The following is a 27,323-nucleotide window of genomic DNA, read 5'->3' on the forward strand; positions in this document are numbered from 1 at the left end:
AATCTCCAGAACGACGCGCGACACGAGGAGAGGAAGGGAGGAGGGGAAAAAAAACAACCAAGAAAACCAAACAAAAAGGAAAGGAAACGCGAGGCTAAAACAAGGTTGGCGGCTTCCCGAAGAAACCTCCCGTTCCTCCGCAACCAAGCGACCGACGCCTGCGCCGCCGTCCGATCCCCGAATCGCCGCCGGTACCGCCTCCTCCTTATCTCCTTGCCTTGTCCGCTTCCCCTTTCCTCTCTGTCCCCACCCAATCATTGAGCTCGGCTTGAGCTTCAACTGCCGATTGATTGGTTCCTGGCGTTAGTTAGGTACCCGTGCCCTTCTGTTTGCTGGTTGGTTGCCTTCCTCCCCTCCTTTCATGTGTTGGATTGGAGTCTTAGCTATTCGTTTCTTCCTCTTCTTGCAGCCCGATTCCGGCAGGGGAGCAGACGGTTCGAGCAAATTGGCCCAATAATTTGGGTGGGGCAGCCAGGTTTGGGCTCCGGGATCTCAATTCTTCGTAGCTAGGTGGGAGGGCGCCGGATCCAGCGGCCGTCATGGTTGTCGACACGGTCAGCGCGAGCACCTCCATGATTGCCCCCCACCTGTTCGACCACAGGTCCAGGGGCGCCGGCGCCTCCCACCACCACCACCTCCGCCGGGCGTTACATGTCGTCGCCTGCCGACCCCTGCCCACCGCCTTCGCGGGCCGCCGCCTCGTGGCCCGGGTCACCAGGCAGCCGTCGCCGCGCCTCGCCGATTGGCCGGTCAGGGCGCTGGCTATGGGTGTCACAAAGGAGGCCAGCCCTCGCAGGGAGTACCGGGGGATCCCTGGGGACGGTGGCGACATGGGGGATGTTGGGGTCACCAGCCCCACGCCGTCATGGCCTCCACAGAACAGGGCAGATGACCCCAAGCTGCACAACCCGCTGCTCCGCCTCGAGCGCATGGGCTGCGGGTGGCTCGGCGTCATCTTCGAGTGGGAGGGGGTCATTGTTGAGGATGATGCCGAATTGGAAAGACAGGCATGGTTGACCCTGGCACAGGAGGAGGGGAAGTCGCCGCCTCCCACTTTTGTGCTGCGGAGAGTTGAAGGGATGAAGAACGAGCAGGCAATATCTGAGGTTCTCTGCTGGTCCCGTGATCCCTCGGAGCTTAGGAGATTGGCCTTGAGGAAGGAGGAGATTCACAACAGCCTTCGAGGTGGCTCCTACCACCAGATGAGGAACGGTTCCAGGGAGTTCATGAGCACGCTCGCCAATTACAAGATCCCCATCGCTGTGGTCACCACACGCCCACGGAAGGTTATTGAGGAAGCCATTGAAGCTGTTGGCGTGCGCAGCTTCTTTGATGCGGTTGTGGCAGCAGAAGACGTGTACCGGGGCAAGCCTGACCCAGAAATGTTTCTGTACGCTGCTCAGCTCCTCAGTTTCATCCCGGAGAGGTGCATCGTGTTTGGGAACTCCAATTCGGCGGTGGAAGCAGCACACGATGCCCGTATGAAGTGTGTCGCGGTCGCAAGCAAGCACAAAATCTACGAGCTGAGTGCTGCAGACCTTGTGGTCAAGCAACTGGACGAGCTATCTGTCGTTGACTTGAAGAACCTCACTGATATTGAATCCCCGGAGTTTGGCATGGAACCTGAACCAGAGATGGAGGAGGAGGAGGAAGTGCCCCCACCATCAACGTCTGTGGGTGTAGATGATTTGTTCTGGTAAGAGGCCAGATTGTACATTTGATTGATTCCTCTCCTGCACAGATGTATTATTGTCAACTGTCGCAGCGATCAGAAAGAAGGGCTTATCATCCTTCTGTAATCAGTAGAATGTGATATGTAAAAATGTTGTTTAGAGCTCACACACTGTATATATACTCAGAAAGAAACCAGGGAACTGAATATATGAATCAGGACACTTGAAACTGCAGTTCCTGAAACAATGTATAATACCACAAGGTTTCTGTCTCCGCATCAGTATTCCAGATGCTGTTTATATTGTTCTCTGCATTCTTCTTGTCAAATATTGTGATTGAAAGTGCACTTGAAGGAAAGAATTACAGTTGGTCACCTTTGTGGATGTTTTTGATTGGAATGATGGCTTTCTTTAGGAGTTCTCCTTACTAAAGCATCTTGGTTCCCCTCTTCTAAATTCATATTGATAGTTCTGCATACAACGATCCCACAGCTGAAGATGTATGTGATCTGAGGACTCATTTTTTAGAAGTTATTGCCTGATAGTTTATTTTTGCTTTGATACATAGAGCTCAACAAGGTACAAGGTGTCAGCTCATTTAAGCATCGTTCGCTGGTCTAATTTGGTTGAAACTGGCTGAAAAATACTGTTCTGGCTTGAATTGCTTGTGAGAGAAAAACTACGGTTCCGACTGAAAAAACAAGCCGAATATAGGGTAAGGCGAACTGGGGCCTAACTCTATAGACCTCGGGGGGTTCTAACCAGGAAGACGTGTCCACGTCACCCTGAAATTCCTGCAGCCTGTCCGATCTTGTCATTCGACTGGCCTAGATCTCTTGAAGCAGATTCCTGCCGGCGGCTTCTCCTGCTTCTCGGGCTTACTCTGCTTTTCCGACTTCTCGTTGGAATCCAGCCAAGCAAATATATTGCTCAACTTCCGCTTCTCCTCCAGGAAAAAAAAAAAGCCCGCTTCTCTCCCCGTCATCTCTCGCTCTCGATCTCTCCTGAGGCGACGGCGACGGCGCGCCGGCGGCCCCCTCCTCCTCCGTTCCCCGCGCTGGTGAGTCCCCACATCCTCTACTCTTCCCCTCCCTCTCTCTCCCCATCTCTCCTGACGCGTGCGCCCTCGGCACGGCGGCGGCTGTCCTTCTCCTCCTCCACGCCCCCTCGCGCCGCACGGGCGGGCCGGCCGCGACCCCCATCGGTGGCCGCAGACGGCATGCACCCCCGGCGCTGTCTCCTTCCGCTGGTCCTTTTCTGCTTCTGTGATCCGTGAAACCCTAGCGACCTTCTCCAATTTTAGTTTCGATTTCTACTCTAGGGTTTCTATGTCCATGGCAGATTGGTGTGTGTTAGATTCAGCCTGGCATGGGTTCCCAGCACATCAGTTTGGTGGCCTCCAGTGCACTGACCCCCACTGCTGGGACGAATATGCAAGGAGGTTCACTTTATCAGTACCAAAGATAAAGGCTACAGACAGAGAATAGAGAGTAAGCATGAGTAGAAGCATATAAGGCTATAAGCAACTCACATCCAAAGCCTTCTGGGCCTCCCTCTCAATCCAAATAATGCCATGGTCCGCTGTGGCGTTGCAGGAAAGAACTATGTGCTCAAATCTACCATCCACCGGCACAGCTGTTTTGACTACAGGTGGATATCTTCCGCACCTGTGTGTTTCAAGGAATTCAGTTTGTTTTCGGGAAATATTGGACACCTTCATTAGCAACACCCAGTACCCTGACCAAGAAATGTAAAACAGTTGGGAAAGTTTAATATCAATGGTGTACCTAGCAGTATCAGTATGGGTTTACAGTCAATGGTGATAGTTGAACTACATATTTGCAAAATAAAGAGGTGATGGTTCTCTTAAAACGATACTATCAGATATTTTAAACTACTAGCATACCCTGTTCTCTATTTCTGACAATTGTGAGAACACCTCCATCAATACGCAACTAACGGATACTATGCATCAGGGGCCACATGATGTTTCTTGCATTCTAGAATACCAAATGAGGAAAGGGTACCTGCACTTTCTTCTTTCCACTATGTGATAAATCCGGCCTGGTGCATAAAGCCTCCTTGGATCCTTTAGCATAGCGTCTTCGGGTATACATGTATCTCTCAAACATCTCAAGCCTAGGAGGCATGGCAAGCTGTCCAAGAAAAGAAGATAGCTTAATGTCAAACTTGCTTGAGCCCAGTAAGCAGCAAACGCATCACAGCTGCAACAGAGCTAGCAGAAACATAAACTGAAAAATCAGCAAATAAGATAAACCACCCTCGGCTATAATATTAATAGGTGTACACAGCTCACAGGATTGACTTGCAGAGCACTAAATACAGGTGTGATGTTCACTAAGTGATGATATCATATATCCTGAAACAGATATACAGTTTCTGATTTTGACAAGTGGAGTAATTTGTTCATAAACAAATAGAGCAACTGGGATTATGCAAGAGGAAAGTTCGAGCCAGTAATGAAGCACATAACAATTTGCGAAACAAAACCTTTTCAGCACTAGATGAACAAAAACATGGAGTAAATTATTTGTTACCAGAGGATTGACTTGAAAATGTCTTCAGGAGGAGTAGCCGTCCGGGGCAAGAAGTCGTCCTGCCATTGGGAGGGAAAGAAAGATGGAGAATGGTTGAAACCAGTAGGGAGTAGTTATTAGTGTTGATAATTAAGAAACCTGAGTGAGTGACGGTGACCTGAAGGACAACCGAGTTGATAACGTCGGCGTATCTGACGGCGAGATTGAGTGACATGCACCTAGGCCGGCGCCATGGCGTAGCAGCGCGTGCGGGTCCTGTGGACGTTGCCAAGCTTGTCGAGGTTGAGCACGACGACCATGGTGAGCATGGCTGCGATGCCGGCGCCCAGCGAATGACCCGTGAAGGTGAGCAGTGTAGTCGGGGTACCTCTCGAGGAGTTCCTTCAGGATGTCGCACTCGGCGTCGAGCACCCAGGCGGCGGCCCTGAGGAGGCCGTTGTGGACGTAGCCTGCCGTCGAAGCGGCGCTTGCCGAGGCGGTTGTCGAGGAGGAGCGCGTAGTCGGACTTCCTTGGCGAGGTTGAGCCCGCGGAGTGCGAGGACGATGTCGGCGTGCGCGTGGTCGAGGTAGAGGAGGTAGGGCGTGACGCGGCCGCGGGATGTCGGCGTAGGTCCAGCGGCGGAGGACGCAGGCGGGGTCGATGCCGTATCCGCCGGGCCCGGGCGGCGCGAAGAGGAGTGGCGCGGAGGGGGAGAGGTCGGGCTCGTAGTTGGCCATGACGAGGCGGCACATGCGCGGCACGGGCTCGAAGTCTGCGGCGGAGGCGAGGCCCCAGGTGGCGCTATCGACCTCGCCGCTGTGGAGGCAGCTGCTTCCATGCCCAGCGCGCGCACGCGAGGCAGTAGACGCACTCGAGCAGCGGCAGGCCGCAGGCTAGCGACATGGCCTGAGGCACTAGGCGGCGGCGGAGGCGGCGGCAATCAGTCATCCATTCGGCCACAGCGGCGGTGGCGGCAGGTTGTAGTTGGGAGGGAATTGTGTCGAACAAGCGGCGCGCGGCGCGCGGCGCGGATCAAGCCGGGACTCGGGAGCCAAAGATTCTGGTACGGATGGTTTATGATGAATGTTCAAAGGGAAGGAGACGGAGATCCAACAAACGATCCCACTCGTGATTTTTTCCCTTTTTTTTGTTTTGGTTTGTGATGAGGGCTGGCGCCGCGCCGGTGGCGAATTCACTGGTGAGGTGATGGTGGTCTATGGTGTGGAGGAGTGATGACCGGGTGCGTTGACAATCGATCATTCGGGGCGGGGGACAGGACCAGGTGCCTTCTTCACTTCATCATCATCATCATGGATACTCCCACATTTTGCAAACTCTGGTTCCACTTCCACCAAGCGTCACTTTCATCTTCCAGACAACATTGCTCATTTTCTTGGCTGGACACCGTCAAATCAACCAGGCCAGCAAGGAACATCCGTAGCGCATCTTCCCAGTTCGGCACTGCCGCAGGTAGCGTATGCCGGTACGGCTGACGTGGATTTGTTGTGCGATAAATACACTATAAGTTACGTTCGTTTTGCTAAAAAAACAAGTCGAAACAGTGTTCCGACTGATTTGTTGTGAGTGAAAAACACTGTTCCGGCTGAAAAAATAAACTGAAAAGTACGGATTATAAGACAAGTGAACAGGGCCTATACCGTAGCTGATAAGTCAAATTGATACTCCTTTCACTGTTGGTTTTCGTGCTAAAAATTTAACTCGATTTATAGAAAATACGTTTAACGTTTATATCTCCAAATAAATTTATTAAAAAACTAGATTCAAATATCTATCTGCTAATATTAATTATGTATCATTAATATTAATAATTTATATATATATATAGTCGAAGTTGTTTCTTTAGAAGCGAAAATAACATATATATAGGGACGGAGTGAGTAAAGAACTGGAGAAAGGGGGAAAAACATATGTCTACTATATGTGGTGTAGATGTCTTAAGTTAGGACAGCAGTGGCCTCATTTGTGTGCCTTTTATTCCGATGAAATATGCATGGCTGCCTAGCTGCTGTGGGTTGGCTGCTGCCGTAGCAGGCTCAGCAAGCCTGTACCGAGCACACCCAAACCTTTCCTAAACCTGCGAGTCAGTGTGTTCACTTGTTCAGGCCTTGAGGGTAACCTGTCTTGGGCCAATGAACTTAGGCTCTTGAATCCTTTGGTGTCCACGTGTTTCCCTGACTCCAGTGTGGTGGGCGATGAGCCTTTCCCTCGCTGCTGGCAACCCCTAAACAACAAACGCGGAGTGAGAGGACGACCACCCAATCCGCAAGGAAGCGAAGCTCTTCTACTCCGTCCGAATCAACTCCGTTTTATGCTGGGTTTAATTTATCGGGTGGTGTCTGGTTGAATGGATTTAGGCAAAACCCTAACTCGTGCAGTGTGTCTACTCTCTACGCAGTTGCTTCCGATGGACGGTGCTACAGCTGCAGGAGGAAGTAGGGAACCGGCAGCCAATGGGTCCAAACCCGAGGAACAGCAGTTCGATCCCAGCCGAAGTGAGGAGCTCCCGTCTCAACTGGCAGCTTCATTTCATTTCAGTAGATTATTCTGTATTTCTAGTTCGAACTGTAGTTTGGTTCCCGCTTTTTTCTGTAGGAAATAGGAAATCATGATATCTTGCTCTCGTTCCTGGGGAATTCTGATGGAAGATTGAATTACTATTAGCTTTATGTTGGTTATTTGCATAGCAAATTATGAACATTGCATCTCATTCCCTGGAGTATTGTTTTTGTTAACGGCTTCAAGTTCAGACTTTTTTTAAATGGTTTTGCTAGATTACTTTATGGTACTATACTGTGAGGACGGTATCTTTACAATGTTGTTAAACTCAATGCTTAGATGTATCATTTGGCATTATCTTGAAAAGTGCATCCACCAGCTGCTCGTTTCGCAAAGATATACTTTTGGCATAGTTTATTAAACTTGCAGTAGTCTGACACCTAATTGATGTTTTGAAGTGATAGGGATAGTTAAAAGGAAGGCCTTGATTAAAGATTTGGCCACGGCGTACCATGCTGAATGTATAACATCCTGTAAAGAACTCCTGCAGCTTCAGAGAAAGTGGGAGGAGGTCCGTAGCCTTCATCTTCCAAAATCTAACCTGTAGAGAAGTATTTTCCTCTGTATTGCTTATAGCACTATAATTCAAGCTTTGTTTCTTGTGTATTTGCAAGACAAATATCAGTTGCTAATTGCTACCCATTTTGCATCAGTCAGTGTGGCCGCAGCTCATTTAAATTTTGATATACGAAGTCAATAAGTCAATTGAGCTGTAAAACATTCATATTGTTTTCACAGACAGTAGCATATTGTCATGGGCTTTTAAGTGACAAGAAGAGCTGTCTAATGTCGTAATGTGTTTGAATTACGGTGGTGCTAGATCTACTGGAATGTCCTTTTGCAATCTGTGACAAAACGAAAATTAATTGTCCCAGACTCTTTCCTTAAGCAGAATTCATTCATCTACACATACTTTCTAGTTTTTCAGTTTCTTCAGCATCCCTTTAGCTATTTAGCTACTTTTGTTTGAGCTTCAGGGTCATGAGTTGACCTGTACCAGTTATTGAGAAAGATATTAATTTTAACTAGCATCCCAGAATTGTGTGTTGTTTTACAGTAGTAAAATTCCTCAGGCGAAGTTTGCTTTTGCTTGTTAATCCTGACAGCATTTTTCCTAATGAGATATCTCAAAATGTTAATATTGATTGCTGGAACAGCAAGTCGAAGCCAAAATGCCTGCAGAACCAAGATCGTTGATGATCAAGACCTCGAAGCATAGGAAGAAGTAGATTTAGGAGACTAGTTTCTTACTTTCTTCCGAAAGAACACTTTTTGGCTTTGTCAATGCTGTGATGTATGATTGTTAGCTTGACAGTAAACAAGACGCAAGGAAACGCTGCCGTAAGGTGGGTTTATGCTGTAAAGCTTCATTTTCCTTTTACCTTTTGCTCCTGAATTAGCATTTTTTCATCTTTAAAGACTTAAAAGAAATACTAACATGCTGGATCCTTTTACAGTTGCATCCAATAATGAAAACAATTACATATATCTCACTGATTTTCACTCTAATCATCACAACTGTTTGTTTTCTTCAAAGATGACTCTCAAATAATTAACCTGTAAAGTAGTTTCATTGAACGAAGGCATTTACTTGTATTACAATTTACAATGGCTTTAGCTCTAGTCAGTTTGTGATCAATCTGTGTTCTCCCACTTGTTTTCACCTTGAACTGAATGCGTTTGTCTGTGCGAACCGTGGTTGCCATTGTATTTGTGTTATTAAGAGTAATGCATCTCGGTTTTTGAACTTCGTAGACAGATCAGTTCTGAGCACTTTATTTAGAGAGATTAGAGAGAGAGAACTGTTATTTGATTTTGTTAAATGTTCTCTCTCGGTGGCTCGGTGCTCAAGGGCCTGTAAATTAGTAGCTCACTCTAGCAGCTTTGGGTCTGAATTTTAATATTGGTATTTGATTTGGATGGACCATGCACCAGAATATGTGGCTATTTTAGAAATGTGTTTGGTTCTAGGGATAATTGGGGCCAAAGGGGATGGGTCGTCTCCACAGGCTCCCTGATTCGGGTTGTCCTTGTCCCTAGAGATCAAGGGGATGGCCTCATCCTATATCTATGGTGTCTCGTTTATCTTGCACGGGTGGGCTCTTCTCCATCACCACCTCGGTTGAGCTCGTGAGTTGTGGTGGCACAGCTCCTCCTTTTCTCGACCGAGCTCGCGACGCCATGGCTCCTTCCCTTCTCAGTGGTCTTTCTCTTCAGCCGAGCCCACACTAGGGTTGACACACAGGGGTGAGTTGCAAGAAGATGAGATAATAAAAAAATAAAAAGAGAAATAGTTAGAGAGAATGACAACTGGGACTTGTTGATAACTACTACTGCTAATAGTATAAAAAAAAATTACGCTATCCCAGTCCCTCCAAGCAAACAAAAAGTTTGGAATGGACCTATATCCTCACCAAATCAAACATATAACTAAGACGATTCCATTCTAAAAATAGGGGTAACCAAATACATGGTTTGTGTTTGGTGTTTTTTTTTTAAGATATGACCTGTTTGGTTCAAATTATGAGAATTATTTCCAATATTTCTATCTCAGGCAACAATCTAAGGCGTCTGATAAATTTAATTGTTTATTACTATTGTGGTTGGATGAAGATGTGTGGATTAGAGCACCATCAATGTATCTTACCTAGTCAAATAGTAAGGGTGGGCATGCTGTCAGTAGATAGTAGCACAAATTTTATCTCTACAATGTACAAGTAAGAAAGATGGGGCCTATCTCTACTAAACAAAACAATAAATTCCAAATCATGTCGTCTGCTTCTCGTGAGCTCCCTTGAGAAGGACAGACAACAAGGTGGAGAGACAGAACAATATTTTCTATTCCTTCTTTCCCAATAGTAGTGCTACTTGTTTGTTACTACCTCCTTTCTTACCGTTCTCCACAATGTATCCTGATAGGAAGGTTTCTTCCCCCACCACCACCACCACACACACACACAAATGCGAGTGCCCTTAGGCAACTGTCCCAACACTAACTAAAAAGGTCATAGTGTTTAAGGTGCTGTTTAGATTTTATGATCCAAAGCACTAACTAAAAAGGTCATAGTGTTTAAGGTGCTGTTTAGATTTTATGATCTAAAGTTTAGTCACTAAACTCTAGATCTCTTTTAGCTCTTGAGACAGGTGGTCTAAAGTTTAATCAACCTCACAAAAATAGTGTTAGTTCATCAGACCATAAAAGTAAGCTAAACTGGTGTTAAGTTTATTTTTTACTAAATAGGGGCTAACTAAAGTTGTTTTCCATTTAGAGCCTAGGTCACAACATGCTGTGACCCATTGTTTTTAATTATAGTTTTTCTTGCATATTGGGTATATACATATCCATGGCTTTATGGGTTCGCGTAAAGCGTAATTGTACCCGTATCCATAAACCCAATAGATATGGACTTTTGTCCATTAAAATACCCATGGGTACATAAATTACCCTACACCCATGCCGTAATAAAAGTCTGTCTGTGTGGGGGTATTAACCCCTATACCCTTATGGCTAAGCTTGGGCCGACCCGGATCGATGGGTCCGGTCCACCCGAAAGACGACGTGCGGCCCAGCCAACCTGATCGGAGTCCCGCACAAGGAGTCAAGGCGGATTTGACGATCAAGCGGGATCCTGGTCGGTTAGAATAGGAATCCTTATCCGGCCACATATGGCAATTGTAACTGACTAAGATTAGTTTTCAGATCTGTAACCCTGCCCCCGGACTATATAAGGCGGGCAGGGGATCCCTCTCAAAAACATCTCTAATTGACATACAACAATACAAATCAGATGCAGGACGTAGGTATTACGCCTTCTTGGCGGCCGAACCTGAATAAAACCTCGTGTCTGTCTTGCGTCACCGTCTTGTTTGTGGCTTGCGCATCTATCTGCCGACAATCTACTACCTTGGGCATACCCCTAGGTAGACTGCCGACCATATTTCGTCGACAGTGGCACGCCAGGTAGGGGAATGGTTCTCCTCGGCTACATGTGATTTGTACTCACATACAGTTGAGAGACATTTATTTAGACCTTGCTACAAGGCTCATACCTCGCCTTCCAGCAAGCTCGGGGACTACGTCGGTACGATGCACCTGCCGGTGCATCTCATATCGCCTGTACAATGATTGGATTCTTAACTTCGGTGGAAATTCTTTTTTAGACCCTAGCACCACGTGCCTGCGTCACCTACTACCAGGCTCGGGGACTAAGTGGGCACACTTCACCTTGCGGTGAATGTGTTTTAATCGACCCCTGTGCTTTGAATGATTGTAAGGATTATCAATGTGCTTGGGGACTGTCCCGATCACTACTCGGAGAATAGTTCTCCTCGACTACATGTGAGTTGTACTCACATACAGTTGAGAGACATTTATTTAGACCTTGCTACAATGTTCATACCTCGCCTTCCAGCAAGCTCGAAGACTACGTTGGTACGATGCACCTGCCGGTGCATCTCGTTTTTGTTTGTACCACAATTGGGTTCTCAACTTAACTGGGAATTCTTTTTAGACCCTGGCACCACGTGCCTACGTCACCTACTACCAGGCTCGGGGACTAAGTGGGCATATGAAAGTGCATCTAGCCCTTTAGTGGGTTTTGGATGATTGAATGACAACGTGATTAAAGAACTAACCCGTTTGCTAAGTGTGGACAGGTAATAGGTTATCTCACAGGTACTTAATGAAAGCCAAAATGATGTGTTGTTGTATAAACAATCTAGTTCAAGCACAAGACAACAATGCAAATGGAATTCATGCAAATGCTTGTTTATTGTGGGATTTCCATATACTATGTGAAAGCAAGCTCGTGAGTATTAGTTAATGAGACATGAGGGATTGCATATGGAATGGTCTCATATTTGAAGCTTGCTAAATTGAAATGAAAAAGATAATTATACATATGAATGAATGATTCAACACAAGATGTGACTTAATGGCTTGAGATGGTGAAGATAGCAAGGAAATGCTTCGAGGTACTAAGCAAGGGTGAAGGGCAAGCGACGGCTTGGCGGCCGAAGAACCTAGCTAGGGTGAAGAAGAAAGTACTTGCATTTAGTTGAGGTACTAATCAAGCTAAGATGGTCATATTGATGTGAAGGATCAAATCTATATTGGACAAGTTGATTAAAGTGACTTGATGCATTTGGAGTTATTCATATTTGATGAATGGAATCAAGTCACATGCTCAAGATGGCTATGCTCAAGTGAAAAGATCAATATTGACATGTTGGCACCCTCACTTGATGAAGATTGAAAGACACGGCATCAATTTAAAGAAGATCAACTCAAAAGGTTTAATTTCGTTTTTCTTTTGATCTTGAGTTAATAGGTATGCCGTACTATTAAGAGGGATGCAAGTTTAGGTGGTCTGAGGAAGATAGAGTGCTCAAGCATAATAATTAAATCAAAAGAGAGACACTCTAGCACTTCACGAGCACATAGAATAATTTTCTATGACTGTTGGTGTCGGAAGTCCCGACGTAAGCCGGAACTCCCGACAGTCGGAAGTCATGACTCTTGCCGGAAGTGCTGACTCCCAGTCACTGCCTGTGCGATGACTGTGGACGTCGGAAGTCCCGACGTGAGTCGGAACTCCCGACAGTCGGAAGTCCCGACCCAAGCCGGGAGTCCCGGCATCGATGGTTCTACTGACCTGCTGACTGTGCACGTCGGAAGTCCCGACGTGTGTCGGAAGTTCCGACCGTCGGAAGTCCCAACGTTTGTCGGAAGTCCCGACGTTGGCCGTCTCAAGTGGACTTTGACCTCGCATGAACAGTGTTTTCTTCATACGTCGGAAGTCCCGAGATCTGCGTCGGAACTCCCGACGTAGATCTGAACGGTTAGATTTTGCCTTGGAGTATATATACCCGTCTTCTCCATTCTAACCGTTGCCCACTCATTTCATTGCAACAAACACTCGGCCAAAACAGCCCCCAAGCATTCTAGGCTCGCCACTCTTCTCTCATTTGCCTCCAACTTCAATTTCTAAAGGGTTTGAGTGATTGGAGAGTGGATTGAGTGAGAAAAACACTTTGAGCAAGCTTAAGCACTTGATTTCTTCGTCAAGCCGGTTTGATTTGCATTTGTTACTCTTGGGGATTTTCCCCTAGCCGGCGAGGCGTCGCCCAAGAGCTTCCATCTTGTGGAAGAGCCTTGGGAAGTTTGTATTACCCTTGTTTTCTAGTGAAGAAACTCAAGTGACCTTTGTGGTATCCTTGAGTGAGGCAAGGAGGTGGAAGAGACTCCGACCAAAGTGGTCACCTCAACAACGAGGACGTAGGAGCTCCGTTGTGGGGCTGCCGAACCTCGGGATAAATTCTTGTCTCCCGCGTGCTTGTTGTTGTTGTGATTTGCTCGAATTTACATGTATTTGGTTATCTTCCTCTCTCTAGCTATTTCTTAGGGTTTGGGCCTCGATCTACGGAGTGGTGGCTTATCAACGTCAAGAGAGTGACCCAACACCTTACCTTACCACTAGGAAGTGGGTTTGTAAGTTATCGGCATCATAAAGTTCATTTTAGCACTTGTAGTTCATTTCCCGTAGGGGTCGGAAGTGCTGACAGTTTGCGTTGGAAGTTCTGACCCAAACTGTCAGGACTTCTGACACGTCGGAAGTTCTGACCCAAACGTCGGGACTTCTGACACGTCGGAAGTTCTGACCCAATCTGTCGGGACTTCCGACATTAACTGACTAGTGCATTTTGATTCAACTCTTTGGTTGCCGCTGTTTGGCTCCCTAGGTTTATCTAGTATCTTTTATATACTTTGTGGCTAACTTGTGAGGGGTTGTATTACTTTGATTTGGAGTTTCCATTTTGGAAACTCCTATTACTAATCGTTTCCGCTTTTAAAGGTGTTGATTTTTCAGAAACGCCTATTCACCCCCCTCTAGGCGACATCCTAGATCCTTTCAATTGGTATCAGAGCGAGGTTCTCACCTAAAGCTTCACCGCCGTGAGAAAAGGATGTCGACGCCTATCGAGTTGGAGCCGATGCTTCTCCAAAATGATGGTTCAAACTTTCTATCTTGGTCAATTCATGTACTCAATGCTTTTAGAGATATTAGTCCTCTTGTTGAGCATATTGTGTTTGCAAGCATACCTCTTCCTATAGTTGATTGGAGCAACTATAAGAATTTATCAAAAGAGGAAGAGATATGCGTGCAACTAAATGCTCAAGCTATTAATATCATTTTGAGTACATTGAGTGCAGAGGTTCAAGATGAGGCAATATTTAATGGACAACCACCTCCAGAGAGTGCTCATCTCATTTGGACCAAACTCATTGAGTTATATGGAAAATCCAAATGCGATGATGCACTTGAGGTCGAGTCAATGGAAAATATGTCCATTATGTCTTCATGCAGCGAAGAAGCCTCACAAGATCTCAAGAGCGCCGAGCCGGAGCAAGAGGTGCAAGCCGAGGTGACTGCACTGTCTGCAAGCGCATGCCGGACGTGTCCGGTATCCCTACCAGACGCGTTCGGTATGGCTGAGGCAGCCGGACAGCAGGTAGTCTATGATGATGAGGCTCAAGCCCGGTGGCAGCCAAGTGATGAGTCAACCTCAGTATCTCATGATACTCATCACTTGTGTCTCATGGCCAAGAAAAGCAAGAAGAAGGCTAGCAAGAAAGATCAAGCCAAGGAGATAGCACGAGTAGATGATCAAGAAGAGAGTGATATTGAAATTGAAGATAGCTACACTCTTGATCATCTAAGCAACAAAGACAAGCTCATTCTCATGAAGCTAGTTGAGAAGAATGATGAGCTAGAGGAAGAAAATGAGAAACAAGAGCAATCACTTCAAAATCAAGAAAAGTTTCTCATCTCCAAATTGCAAGAGCTAAAGGCCATAAATGAGAGGTATGAAAAATTATCAATTGAGCATGCTTTAGTTACTAACTCCTCTTCTAGTGTTTCACAACTAGAGAAGGAAAACTTTGAGCTCAAGGCAAAATTAGATGAACTCTCAAGCAAATATAATGTGCTACAAGCAAACTATGTTCATCTCAAGTGCTCTCATGAAGAATTAGTAGAATCAAGCATCATGCTTGAGGTGGCTCATGAGGTTGTGATTACAACGGTAAAATCATCTCAACCTCCTACTCACACACTCACTTGTACACAATCTCAATTGAATATTTCTTGTGCTAATGAGTGTGCTTCTCAAGCAAGCCAATCTTCGATTGAGCAAAAATTTATAGAAAACATAGAGCTCAAAGAAGAGGTGAAAAGATTAAAGAAAGATGTGATTCGATTGAAGGGTAAGGAGAAAGCACAACCTTCTCAAGATAACTGTGATAACATGGTGAAGAAGCTTGAGAAGGGTTCAAACCTTGCTTCCTTCAAAACCCAACAAAGGAATCACATTTCAAGCAAGGCCAACACAACCAAGAGCAAGAAACATGGAAAAAGTATGTGCTATGGTTGTGGATTGTATGGACATGAGTGGGCTACGTGTCCACATAAGAATTGGGCCGACAAGGTTGAAGCCGCCACTCAAAAGGCTTCAATCAAGGAGGCCAAGCAAGTGAAGAGTGATGGACAAAGCGCTTGTCTCATGAGCAAGAAATTGGGGCATCCTACTAAGAAATGCCCAATATATCAAGAGTCAAGAAAGGTAGCCCAAGTTGCAACAAGAAGATGCTATGGATGCAATGAGATGGGCCACAAGGTTGATGGATGTCCATACAAGCAAAACAAGCATAGAGCAAACAAAGGTCGCATATGCTATGCTTGTGGAAGAAAGGGGCATCTAAGCTATGATTGCCCAATTGGTAACATCCCTAAGCCGAACACATTTGTTTATGATAATATGCTTAGGAAGACCACAAATAGAATTAGCACTAGCAAGGTGATATGTTCACCACAAACTAGTACTAAGGCCATTTGGGTGCCTAAGCACTTGTTGACTAACCCAAAAGGACCCAACAAAAGTTGGGTATCAAAATGTGCTTAGGTTGATAATGTAGGTACTTGGTGGTGAGATGAAAGCTTCGGGGTGGTTGAGCAAGTAAATTGAAAATATTCACTCAATCTATCAATCAATTCTTATCATAATCTCATATATGGTTGACCCGAAGATAAATCAATGACCATATCGTTTACTTCATCTCTACCATTGGTAACTAGTATCTAAAGACCTTATAGGATAGCCACTTTGTGTTTAGTGCTCAATGGCTCACAAATAAGCATATTTGTGAAATAATTGGAAGTGACTAATTAATTTTATTTAATCATTATCATATTTGCCATGTGATGCTTTTAATGGCTCTCTAGTAGAGCAATGCATTTGTTCAGATGCAGGCATACAAGAAGTACTAGAGCTAAAACGAAGAATCACAAGCAGCGCTTCAATTGTTTCTGTCCTGCATCTACCGGACGTGTCCGGTATGGCCAGGGCAAAAAGGAAAAGTGTTTATATTCTTCACATGCCGGACGTGTCCGGTATGGCAGGAACCAGAGCACTAATTGGGATGCAATTGAGGTTTGATCCATTTGATTTCATATATCCTTAATTCGCTCAGAAGCTTGTGATCTATCAAACCTAAGTGGGTTGTGAGTATGTCTCAATGAAATTTAAATATGGCAAATTACTTTGTGTTGGTAAAAATAGAAAATTGACTCCTAAATTCTTAAAAGAATAAAGTGCTTGTTGAAAGTCATTCAAATTACTTGTGGTACTTATTTAGGGGGAGCTCAGTTTCTATTTTGCACCATTGTGGACTAACAAATTTATCTAGCATTACTTATAGTCCTTTAGATGAAAATTGATTTCATATATGGTATGATTATTTGACAAGTAAGGTCAACATGATGTTGTAATGCCATGTATTGTCTCAGTAGTGATACTGTGGACTAACAAATTTATCTAGTATTATTTGTAGTCCTTTGGATGAAAATTGATTTCATATATGGTATGATTATTTGACAAGTGAGGTCAACATGATGTTGTCATGCCATGTATTATCTCAGTGGTGATATTGTGGGCTCAAGGCAAAGGTATGTATTTACATACATGCATTGTAAGTGCATCTAAGGCCCTTTATATGCTAGTGTGTGCATTAGTGTGATATAGGATAGATGTTTTTCAAAATCCCTAACTAGCATGTGTAGGTGATGTGGTTTTTGAAAATCATGTGGTTTTTGGGTCTTTGTGACCTAGTCATATCATATTGTGATTATTGCTACCCTTGGTTGATTATTTGCCTAATCACATGTGACATGGTTCTCTCAAGTCCATAAAAATCCCTATGTCCCTCTAAAATCTCTCTCGAGTTTTGAAAATCATAAATTTGCTAAATATTCGAAAAAGAGAAAATCAATTCTTGGCTAATTCATGTCCCCTAAGTGAGAATCCTAAGCCTATTTCAATTGATGCAAATATTATGCCTAGGAAGGTTTGTTATTGTACCTTATTGGTTAGTATTGCAAAAAATTCCGCTATTTATACTAAGGCTATGCCTAAGTATGTTGCGTCTAACATGAGAGGACCCAAACTAGTTTGGGTACCATCGAAAAGTGGATGATCGTTTGTAGGTACCATGGCATTGGAGATTTGATTCAATGAAATTATTATTGTTCATCTTATGTTGAGTCAAGTATTAAAACCTAGTGCAATTCTATCCCAATGCCAAGTCAAAATTGAGTGAAGTCCATATGCTATCAACATACAAGTGTCATATTCAAGTTGTGGGAATTTATTGATATATTTGAATGCCTGCAAATAAGTGGAGTTGAAGCTTGCAAAGATGATCATAAGCTATTAAGGTATATCTCTTGTTGATCAAAGTTTATTTGGGTGCATATGAGTTAATTGAATTGGATATATATGCATATGTTGCTTGCTATGAGATGTTTGAATGGATTAAATGCTTAAGTAATCAAGTTTGAAGTTGGTTTGATTGGATATGTTCATAAGATTTCTTCTAGTAAGTGGTTTGAATGGACATATGTCTTGTGAGAGTATTCAAACAAGTTGATTTCAAGTTTGGTTTAATTTGGAGAAAAATAGCTCAATTATTGAAATTTGTCCAATATTGAAAATCCGAGCTAGCAATGATCATTGACATGTTTGAGCAACCAAATCTATTTGTATTGGCTTGAAATTTGGTCTGCATGCTCTACACTTATGGTATTAGTTGCTGTGCAAATTTTATGAGATTTGGATAAGTGATACTTCGGATTTGGAGTAGATCTTGTCAGCTATAGTGCAGCAGTTTTCAGCATGTAGCAGTGTGGAAAGATATGAAATCTGGTAGCAATATAGAAGTCAAAAGAAGCTAAAATTTTTACAGCTACTAGAAGGCTTAGTGTGTCACATCTTCACCAAATTTTGTGGTTTTTGGATATGTACTTTGGGAGATATGATTTATTCTTTGAAGAGTACAGAATCTGCTAGGAAAGTGACAATTATTGGATTGATCAAAAGTCACTTAGATTCAAAGGTCCTCAAATTAGAATCATATCTATAAGTGATTGAGGTACCTATGTTTTGGTTTTGGTTTGAGATAGAAGCATGACAAATGATGAGTACAAGACAATTTGTTTGAAGAGTGTATCTGGTACACATTTGGTACTCAAGCTAGAGATCAAGACCAAGATGAAGATGAAGATGGAGTTTAAGTTCTAGTGATAATTGGAGATCTTTTGATAGAAAGAAAAGGACTTAAACAAGTATAAAGAAAAGGACTTAAAGAAGGATTCAAAGTTATTCATCAAATTAAGTCCAACAATATGGATCAATCAAACAAAATCTTTCAAGTGGATCAAGTGATTTTCTTTTAAGTTATTTCAAGTGAGTATCAATGATGGTTCTTTGGAGAGAGGTCACTTTATCCTAGGCTTGGATGGCTAAAATCAAAGTGGTAATCTAAAGGGACATTTGAGGTACTTGGTTGAAGAAAATCAAGAGATTGGTCTAGAAAGCAAGCAACACCCAAAAGAGAATAAGTCATGAAATTTCAAGTGGTGCATCTTTTAGTTCTCTCAAGCAAGCAATGATCAAAGAAGAAGCAAGCCAACCACAACAAGAAGAGTGCACTTGATCATTAGTGATTCTCAATTCATATGGGTGAAGAATAGGAATTCAAAGAATTGGTATCTATTGGTCTTCACCAAGCTTATAATTGGACTTCATGGTGCTATTGGAGAAATGAATTAAAATCTATATGACTATCTTCCTCTCCAATATAGCAAAGGTATCATTGTATTATGCATGATCATTTTTCATCCCTTACTAATATGCGGTTAGTGCATATAGTACATGCTTATAGGATCATGCATTACAAATGAAAATTTTTAGACTCATAGAATACCACTATTGCTTGAATGATTATATAATCTAGTGGTTAGTGTATGAGTTTGTTCATGACCTAGTAAACCAATATACTTGATCTGTTTTGAATTGCAAACAAGTGACAAGTACAACCTCTTTAATATGACAAAGGGGGAGAGTTTAATACAAAGGGAGAGATTAGTACAAAGTTTGAACTTTAAGCACCCTTTGTGCTTTGTGTGACAGCTTGTAGCCCCTTTGTCCTTAGTATGTCATTGTTAGACCTTTGTGGTGATAGATGACAAAGGGGGAGAGAGACTGATTAAAGCTTTAGGATAGTCTCATTTGCTTATCTTTGTACCTGAAGATATGTACTGCAGGCTGTCGTTTCTTGTTTTTGAGCTTCATTGATGTATCTTAGATTTGAGATAGATTGTATCATGTGAGAGATGAGACTTACTTATGCTTTATCTATGTATCTCTTGAGACATGATCTTTATTTATATTTTAGTGGCTTGTGGACTTGAGAAAATGCGTAATGAGTGCTATGTGTGAATTACATGTGTTATATTTATTTTCATAAGGACCATGCATGCTAGAATGAAAATATTTGATGTGATGCCTTTATATTTATTCTTTTGTGATATATCTTGTCATATGCATCATGGTTTCACTTTGTCACACACACATGCACCCCACAGATGCAATGATTTAGGGGGAGTCTCCTATATGTTTTAGTATGTGCATTTGACATTTGAGGTCATTTTGTGAATTCTAATCATAAGCACATATTAAGGGGGAGCCTCTCATAAATCATTGAACCCAAAAGTTTAAATGTTTATATCATTTTGTAAGCTTTAATCAAGTTGTCATCAATCACCAAAAAGGGGGAGATTGAAAGTGCATCTAGCCCTTTAGTGGGTTTTGGATGATTGAATGACAACGTGATTAAAGAACTAACCCGTTTGCTAAGTGTGGACAGGTAATAGGTTATCTCACAGGTACTTAATGAAAGCCAAAATGATGTGTTGTTGTATAAACAATCTAGTTCAAGCACAAGACAACAATGCAAATGGAATTCATGCAAATGCTTGTTTATTGTGGGATTTCCATATACTATGTGAAAGCAAGCTCATGAGTATTAGTTAATGAGACATGAGGGATTGCATATGGAATGGTCTCATATTTGAAGCTTGCTAAATTGAAATGAAAAAGATAATTATACATATGAATGAATGATTCAACACAAGATGTGACTTAATGGCTTGAGATGGTGAAGATAGCAAGGAAAGGCTTCGAGGTACTAAGCAAGGGTGAAGGGCAAGCGACGGCTTGGCGGCCGAAGAACCTAGCTAGGGTGAAGAAGAAAGTACTTGTATTTAGTTGAGGTACTAATCAAGCTAAGATGGTCATATTGATGTGAAGGATCAAATCTATATTGGACAAGTTGATTAAAGTGACTTGATGCATTTGGAGTTATTCATATTTGATGAATGGAATCAAGTCACATGCTCAAGATGGCTATGCTCAAGTGAAAAGATCAATATTGACATGTTGGCACCCTCACTTGATGAAGATTGAAAGACACGGCATCAATTTAAAGAAGATCAACTCAAAAGGTTTAATTTCGTTTTTCTTTTGATCTTGAGTTAATAGGTATGCCGTACTATTAAGAGGGATGCAAGTTTAGGTGGTCTGAGGAAGATAGAGTGCTCAAGCATAATAATTAAATCAAAAGAGAGACACTCTAGCACTTCACGAGCACATAGAATAATTTTCTGTGACTGTTGGTGTCGGAAGTCCCGACGTAAGCCGGAACTCCCGACAGTCGGAAGTCATGACTCTTGCCGGAAGTGCTGACTCCCAGTCACTGCCTGTGCAATGACTGTGGACGTCGGAAGTCCCGACGTGAGTCGGAACTCCCGACAGTCGGAAGTCCCGACCCAAGCCGGGAGTCCCGGCATCGATGGTTCTACTGACCTGCTGACTGTGCACGTCGGAAGTCCCGACGTGTGTCGGAAGTTCCGACGTTCGTCGGAAGTCCCGACGTTGGCTGTCTCAAGTGGACTTTGACCTCGCATGAACAGTGTTTTCTTCATACGTCGGAAGTCCCGAGATCTACGTCGGAACTCCCGACGTAGATCTGAACGGTTAGATTTTGCCTTGGAGTATATATACCCGTCTTCTCCATTCTAACCATTGCCCACTCATTTCATTGCAACAAACACTCGGCCAAAACAGCCCCCAAGCATTCTAGGCTCGCCACTCTTCTCTCCTTTGCCTCCAACTTCAATTCCTAAAGGGTTTGAGTGATTGGAGAGTGGATTGAGTGAGAAAAACACTTTGAGCAAGCTTGAGCACTTGATTTCTTCGTCAAGCCGGTTTGATTTGCATTTGTTACTCTTGGGGATTTTCGCCTAGCCGGCGAGGCGTCGCCCAAGAGCTTCCATCTTGTGGAAGAGCCTTGGAAAGTTTGTATTACCCTTGTTTTCTAGTGAAGAAACTCAAGTGACCTTTGTGGTATCCTTGAGTGAGGCAAGGAGGTGGAAGAGACTCTGACCAAAGTGGTCACCTCAACAACGAGGACGTAGGAGCTCCTTTGTGGGGCTGCCGAACCTCAGGATAAATTCTTGTCTCCCGCGTGCTTGTTGTTGTTGTGATTTGCTCGAATTTACATGTATTTGGTTATCTTCCTCTCTCTAGCTATTTCTTAGGGTTTGGGCCTCGATCTACGGAGTGGTGGCTTATCAACGTCAAGAGAGTGACCCAACACCTTACCTTACCACTAGGAAGTGGGTTTGTAAGTTATCGGCATCATAAAGTTCATTTTAGCACTTGTAGTTCATTTCCCGTAGGGGTCGGAAGTGCTGACAGTTTGCGTTGGAAGTTCTGACCCAAACTGTCAGGACTTCTGACACGTCGGAAGTTCTGACCCAAACGTCGGGACTTCTGACACGTCGGAAGTTCTGACCCAATCTGTCGGGACTTCCGACATTAACTGACTAGTGCATTTTGATTCAACTCTTTGGTTGCCGCTGTTTGGCTCCCTAGGTTTATCTAGTATCTTTTATATACTTTGTGGCTAACTTGTGAGGGGTTGTATTACTTTGATTTGGAGTTTCCATTTTGGAAACTCCTATTACTAATCGTTTCCGCTTTTAAAGGTGTTGATTTTTCAGAAACGCCTATTCACCCCCCTTTAGGCGACATCCTAGATCCTTTCAGCATACTTCATCTTGCGGTGAATGTGTTGGTTTTTTCGACCCCTACAACTCTAACGTTCAAGGACGCTATGCTTCAAGACCACTTATATTTCTTTTCAGAAATACAAGTGGGCACACTTCTCCGGACGGAAATCTTTTTCTTTTTTCTTAAGAGCATCATACATTCTTCAGACAACTTACTTCTCCAGCGATGACAGTGGTCAGAAATGTCAAGAACTCAAGCCTTACTTATCGAAGAAGGTTAAAATAGCGTGTCGCAGCATAATACATGGTGCTCGGGGACTAGCTGTGGGGGTATTAACCCCTATACCCTTATGGCTAAGCTTAGGCCGGCCCGGATCGATGGGTCCGGTCCACCCGAAAGACGACGTGTGGCCCAGCCAACCTGATCGGAGTCCCGCACAAGGAGTCAAGGCGGATTTGGCGATCAAGCAGGATCCTGGTCGGTTAGAATAGGAATCCTTATCCGGCCACATATGGTAATTGTAACTGACTAGGATTAGTTTCTAGATCTGTAACCCTATCCCCCGGACTATATAAGGCGGGTAGGGGATCCCTCTAAAAAACATCTCTCATTGACATACAGTAATACAAATCAGACGCAGGACGTAGGTATTATGCCTTCTTGGCGGGCGAACCTAGATAAAACCTCGTGTCTGTCTTGCGTCACCGTCTTGTTTGTGGCTTGCGCATCTGTCTGCCGATAATCTACTACCTTGGGCATACCCTTAGGTAGACTGCCGACCATATTTCGTCGATAGTCTGTCTCCAATAGATGACCCATTTGGACACCCAAACTTCAAATAGGTAGCAGGAGACCCAAAATCAGTCTCCAACAGAGTACCTATATAGGAGACCCATTTTGGATTGTCCGAGAGGCGCAACCCAAATATGAGTATCCTCTCTCCTGGAAACCCATTTACAGAAACGATTCTTTTTTAGGTCCTGTTGTTGGAGAGGATGTCGAATGAGTATTGAACCCTTTGACTATAGCGCTACCCAAACGTTGAATGGGTCTTGTATTTTGAGTGTTGTTGTTGGAGATAGTCTAACTCGTCGGATTTTGGGTCATGGGTACCCACTGCTATTCCTATTTTTAGGAAAGTGAAACCGATAACACCCCAAGGGTGCCAAGGAGAAGACAAAGTGAGGGAGAAGGGGGTGGCTTGTGCAGGTCCCATCGGCGATCTCGGGCGGCACAACCGGTTAGGATGTACCCAAATAGCCTTCGAGCTAACTGACATGACATGACATGCCATATTTTTCAACGTGCCCGAGAGAGAACAACTTGAAAACTCAGGGGCGTTTGGTTCTTTAGTCGCTTCTAAAATTCATGTCACATCAAATATTTAGATATTAATAAAGAGCATTAAATATAGATTAATTATAAAACCAATTACATAGATGGAGGCCAATTTGCGAGATGATTTTTAAGCCTAATTAATCTATCATTAGCATATGTTTACTGTAGCAACACGTTGTCAAATCATGGACTAATTAGGCTTAAAAGATTCGTCTCGCAAATTAGTCACAAGTTGTGTAATTAGTTTTGTAATTAATCTATATCTAATACTCCATGTATGTGTCCAAACATTTGATGTGACAGGAATTTTAGCACCAGAGACTCATTACAAGTGAGAAGTTTGTTGCTAGTCTCGCAGATTTTAATAAAAGGCTCTGCCCTGCATGCTTGGCCCACGTCCATGTAGGCATGTATCATGTGTGGGGCTAGCGATTTTTTTCTTTCTTTATTTCCAATATGTGCCATATCAGCTGTCAATTTGTTATGAACGTCCTTGGCGAAGAGTTTTTTTTTTAGCTCTCTCTTTTTCAAACAGGATAGAAAGCATACTTTCTCGGTTCTAAAATAAGTATACATATCGTACGTAGAGAAGTTATAATAAATTCTAAATTTAATTAAAAATATATAAAATATATTAATATTTATGATATTAAATAGATATCATTAAAATATATAAAATACAAGTGTTAATATTATTATTTAAAAATCTAGTTAAATTTGAGAATATTTGACTCAGGGAAGCGTGAGATTGGCACTTAGGCGAGGCTAATGAAAATTTCAAACGCAAAAACGGAGGGAAACACGAAAAGGCCAAAAGGGGTTTTGAACGCCTCCGGAAACTTCTTGCTTCCCCGTCCCTGAGGAGCGCTGCCGCCGTGTGCCGGCAATCCACTGTCCGCCTCCACACATCGGCACCCGACTTGCCCGGTAGTGGTTTTCGTGCCGCTGACACACCCCGCGGCGGATCCCATGCCGATCGACGGGATGGGGTCCGTAGTCGCGACGGTGAGCGGCTACCACGGCGACGAGCGGCACAGGCTCATCAACCTCATCGCGGAGACAGGCGCCAGCTACGTCGGATCCATGAGCAGGTCCATCACCCACCTGGTATGCCACTACGAATCCCCGTCTGCCTGGGCATCGATTTTCTAGTTGGTTGATTTGATTCCACGCGGTGTGAAATTGGATCTGGTGCGCGCTTTCTGGCGGGCAGGTGTGCTGGAGGCTCGAGAGGAAGAAGTACGACATCGCGAGGAGGCTGGACACGCGCGTCGTGAGCCACCGGTGGTTCGCGGTGTGTCTCAGGGAGGGAAGGCGCCTCCCGGATGACCCCTACTTGATGGAAAGGTAGGGGGTGGGTTTTGTTCAACTGTTCTGAAATTGTGATTTGGTTGGACAAGTACCTAGTAGCTGTTTCACTTGGGCGAGTGCATGTGCATGAACCTCTAAGACTATGGAAGGAGTTTTGGGGACAAAATGTGAAACTGGAAACTGTAATTATGTTTCCATATATGTGCTGCGTTGCTAGAATGAAATTGTTGTGGACAATTCTAATCCATCTATCACTTTTTGTTCTTTGATTTGTGTCAGTATGTTGACAGTATTTCGCAGATAAAACCTATCTTTCCTTTGGATTAACAGTGGTCAAAAAGCAGGGGCAGTCCCTGTAAACTAGAAGTTACAGATACTATTTTATTCTCTTATTCTGTAAAATTGTTGGCTACTTATTTCTCAGAAAACCTTCATTTCTGCGTGGTACACAGTGGTGAAGAAGCAGGGCCAGTCCCAAAGCTGTCTGCTCATCCCTGTACACGAGGCAAGGAAAATGCCGTTATGGAGGACAGAGTTTTCCAAGAATTACCTGATGATTTCTGCTATACTCCTCCAGCCAGAGCCAGCTATACAGTTAGGCTTGATGATTCTGATTTTGAGTCAGTCTTATTAAAAGAAGTAAGTATCATAACCTTCACTTCATTTTGTTCTTGCTTGCAGATTCTTCATGTTGTATTGTCTAATCCAATGTGCATTCATCAGGTTCTGTAGGTCTCCAGTCTACTGTTTTAATGCTATGTCTAGCATATTCATAATATTGCCCAATCATGGTTCAGCTAGACTCTTTTGCGGTACAAATGATTTTGCAGGTATATCAGGGCGGCAGTGGGCAGTTATTGTGTATCATAATATGACCTGCCATCTATGCATAAAACATGGCTGCTGGCTGGTAGAGCCGATGAGTCTGATTATATCTTGATAAATGGTAATTTATCAGTTGATAAATTCAAAATTTTGGATGGAATTTGACTGAAAATGGGGGAAAATATGGAGTTGACAATATTTTTTTTCAATTTATGTCTGATGTATTGGTATGTATAGTTTATAGGACCACACTGAGAACACCAACATTCATCGACACATCGCTGAGACCCTAGTAGAATTAATGCCGATCATATTGTAAGCTTTCAATTTGAATCGTCAAACCTTTACGTTATATGTACCCCTCCTACATACCTAAGTGTAAAATTAGTTTCCCTAAAATTTTCAGAAGTGCACTGGACCTGTTTTTTTTTATCCATTTTGAAGGGCGTACCTAGTGCAGAGAGCTCCCGCTCTGTGCGGGGTCTGGGGAAGGGTGTTAGTGGCAAGCTTTACCCTCGCCTGTGCAGTGCGAGCAGACCGCGACTCGAACCCGGGACCTTCCGGTCACAGGCGGTAAGACTCTACTGTTTGCACCAGGCCCGCCCTTCTTTTTATCCATTTTAAAATTCTAGCATTTTTAATACCTTTTAGCCCTTTCATAGTGTCATGTACCAGTTGATAATCAAATGTGTTTCAGTGTGAACCTACTTTTCCAAAAGTACCGATGTGTCTTGTACTATCTATTTTCTGATGGACCTTCCTTGACCAGTTAGCTTCAGAATTTCGTTGGTGATGGGGGTTCTAAGAAAAATCATTCATCAGACTTTAAGGAAAGAAGAAGAAAGCGTTTGAAGCATGTCAACACATTAACAGACAAAGATGTCCTAAACCTGCAGGACAATGTGTCAAGTGTCATGGTAATATATATGCAAGTTCATATTTAATTATTTATCAACCCCTTCTTTTGCTTTTACGGGTCCTCTGCTTAATCTCCTGAATCCTGATCAAGTACCCTTAAAAAAGTTCATATTTTGGTGTTCTATTTTGTTTAGCAATTATATCGAATAAACAAAGGACCTGGTAGCTTAATCGCATGAAGAAGAGAGTTCAGTACCTTCTGTACAGCTGCTTAAAAATATGCTAATGATTAAACTCGAGGCACCACAACTTTATGGTGATATTGTTTTAGATTTATGCAGGTGTAATTATTTTGGCGTGTGGTCCATGTTCAAGATTACAAAACCAATGTTGTTACTGCTGCATCTCATGTAGCTTGCACCTGTTTGGGTATATATGTTTTGATGAATAGAGTGCACTTTTGCTTGTCATCACATTTTTATTTGCAATCTTATGCATGTATCAAATGACAATACAGGCAAGACAGCACCTTCATGTGTCAAGTCACACAACGTCCAATAGCACATCAAAGCAGAAGGGAAACTTCTCATGCTTTCTTCAGAACGAAGTTCCTATCAGGATGGAAGAAAGGGACGATTTTACTGGAAACTTTGACAATGATAATTTGTCTGACAGCTTCAGTGAACCTCAAACTTCAGATACTCTGTCTATAGGAGCTCGAAGAAAATTTAATAA

At 43.4% G+C, this 27,323-nt stretch overlaps 2 protein-coding genes and 1 pseudogene across 3 annotated transcripts; 2 read left to right on the forward strand and 1 right to left on the reverse strand.

Moving 5' to 3' along the window:
• LOC136549670 (5-amino-6-(5-phospho-D-ribitylamino)uracil phosphatase, chloroplastic-like) lies at positions 1 to 1,947 on the forward strand. 2 transcript variants are annotated; one of them, XM_066541050.1, is made up of 2 exons: positions 1 to 311; positions 410 to 1,947. In XM_066541050.1, exon 2 carries the CDS (start codon positions 540 to 542, stop codon positions 1,698 to 1,700), a length of 1,161 nt encoding a protein of 386 aa, XP_066397147.1. In that variant the 5' UTR covers positions 1 to 311; positions 410 to 539; the 3' UTR covers positions 1,701 to 1,947. The 2 variants fall into 2 exon arrangements, with proteins under 2 accessions (XP_066397147.1, XP_066397146.1); XM_066541049.1 differs by having other exon boundaries at positions 2 to 191.
• Positions 1,948 to 2,719: 772 nt separating this feature from the next.
• On the forward strand, positions 2,720 to 27,099 carry LOC136549672 (uncharacterized). The gene is made up of 8 exons (XM_066541051.1): positions 2,720 to 2,733; positions 6,628 to 6,724; positions 7,946 to 9,035; positions 24,331 to 24,701; positions 24,808 to 24,941; positions 25,358 to 25,544; positions 26,504 to 26,647; positions 26,930 to 27,099. The coding sequence occupies exons 4-8, from the start codon at positions 24,564 to 24,566 to the stop codon at positions 26,933 to 26,935; spliced, it is 609 nt and encodes a 202-aa protein (XP_066397148.1). The 5' UTR covers positions 2,720 to 2,733; positions 6,628 to 6,724; positions 7,946 to 9,035; positions 24,331 to 24,563; the 3' UTR covers positions 26,936 to 27,099.
• Positions 2,741 to 6,621, reverse strand: LOC136549673 (uncharacterized; annotated as a pseudogene).
• Positions 27,100 to 27,323: the final 224 nt, after the last annotated feature.

Source organism: Miscanthus floridulus, chromosome 4 (genome assembly GCF_019320115.1).
Source record: "Miscanthus floridulus cultivar M001 chromosome 4, ASM1932011v1, whole genome shotgun sequence".
NCBI lineage: Eukaryota > Viridiplantae > Streptophyta > Magnoliopsida > Poales > Poaceae > Miscanthus > Miscanthus floridulus.

Coding starts and splice junctions, on each gene's coding strand:
- LOC136549670 (XM_066541050.1), top strand. CDS start 540: ATGGTTGTCGACACGGTCAGCGCGAGCACCTCCATGATTGCCCCCCAC.
- LOC136549672 (XM_066541051.1), top strand. CDS start 24,564: ATGCCGATCGACGGGATGGGGTCCGTAGTCGCGACGGTGAGCGGCTAC. Junction 24,702..24,807: donor GCAGGTCCATCACCCACCTG/GTATGCCACTAC, acceptor TCTGGCGGGCAG/GTGTGCTGGAGGCTCGAGAG. Junction 24,942..25,357: donor GACCCCTACTTGATGGAAAG/GTAGGGGGTGGG, acceptor CGTGGTACACAG/TGGTGAAGAAGCAGGGCCAG.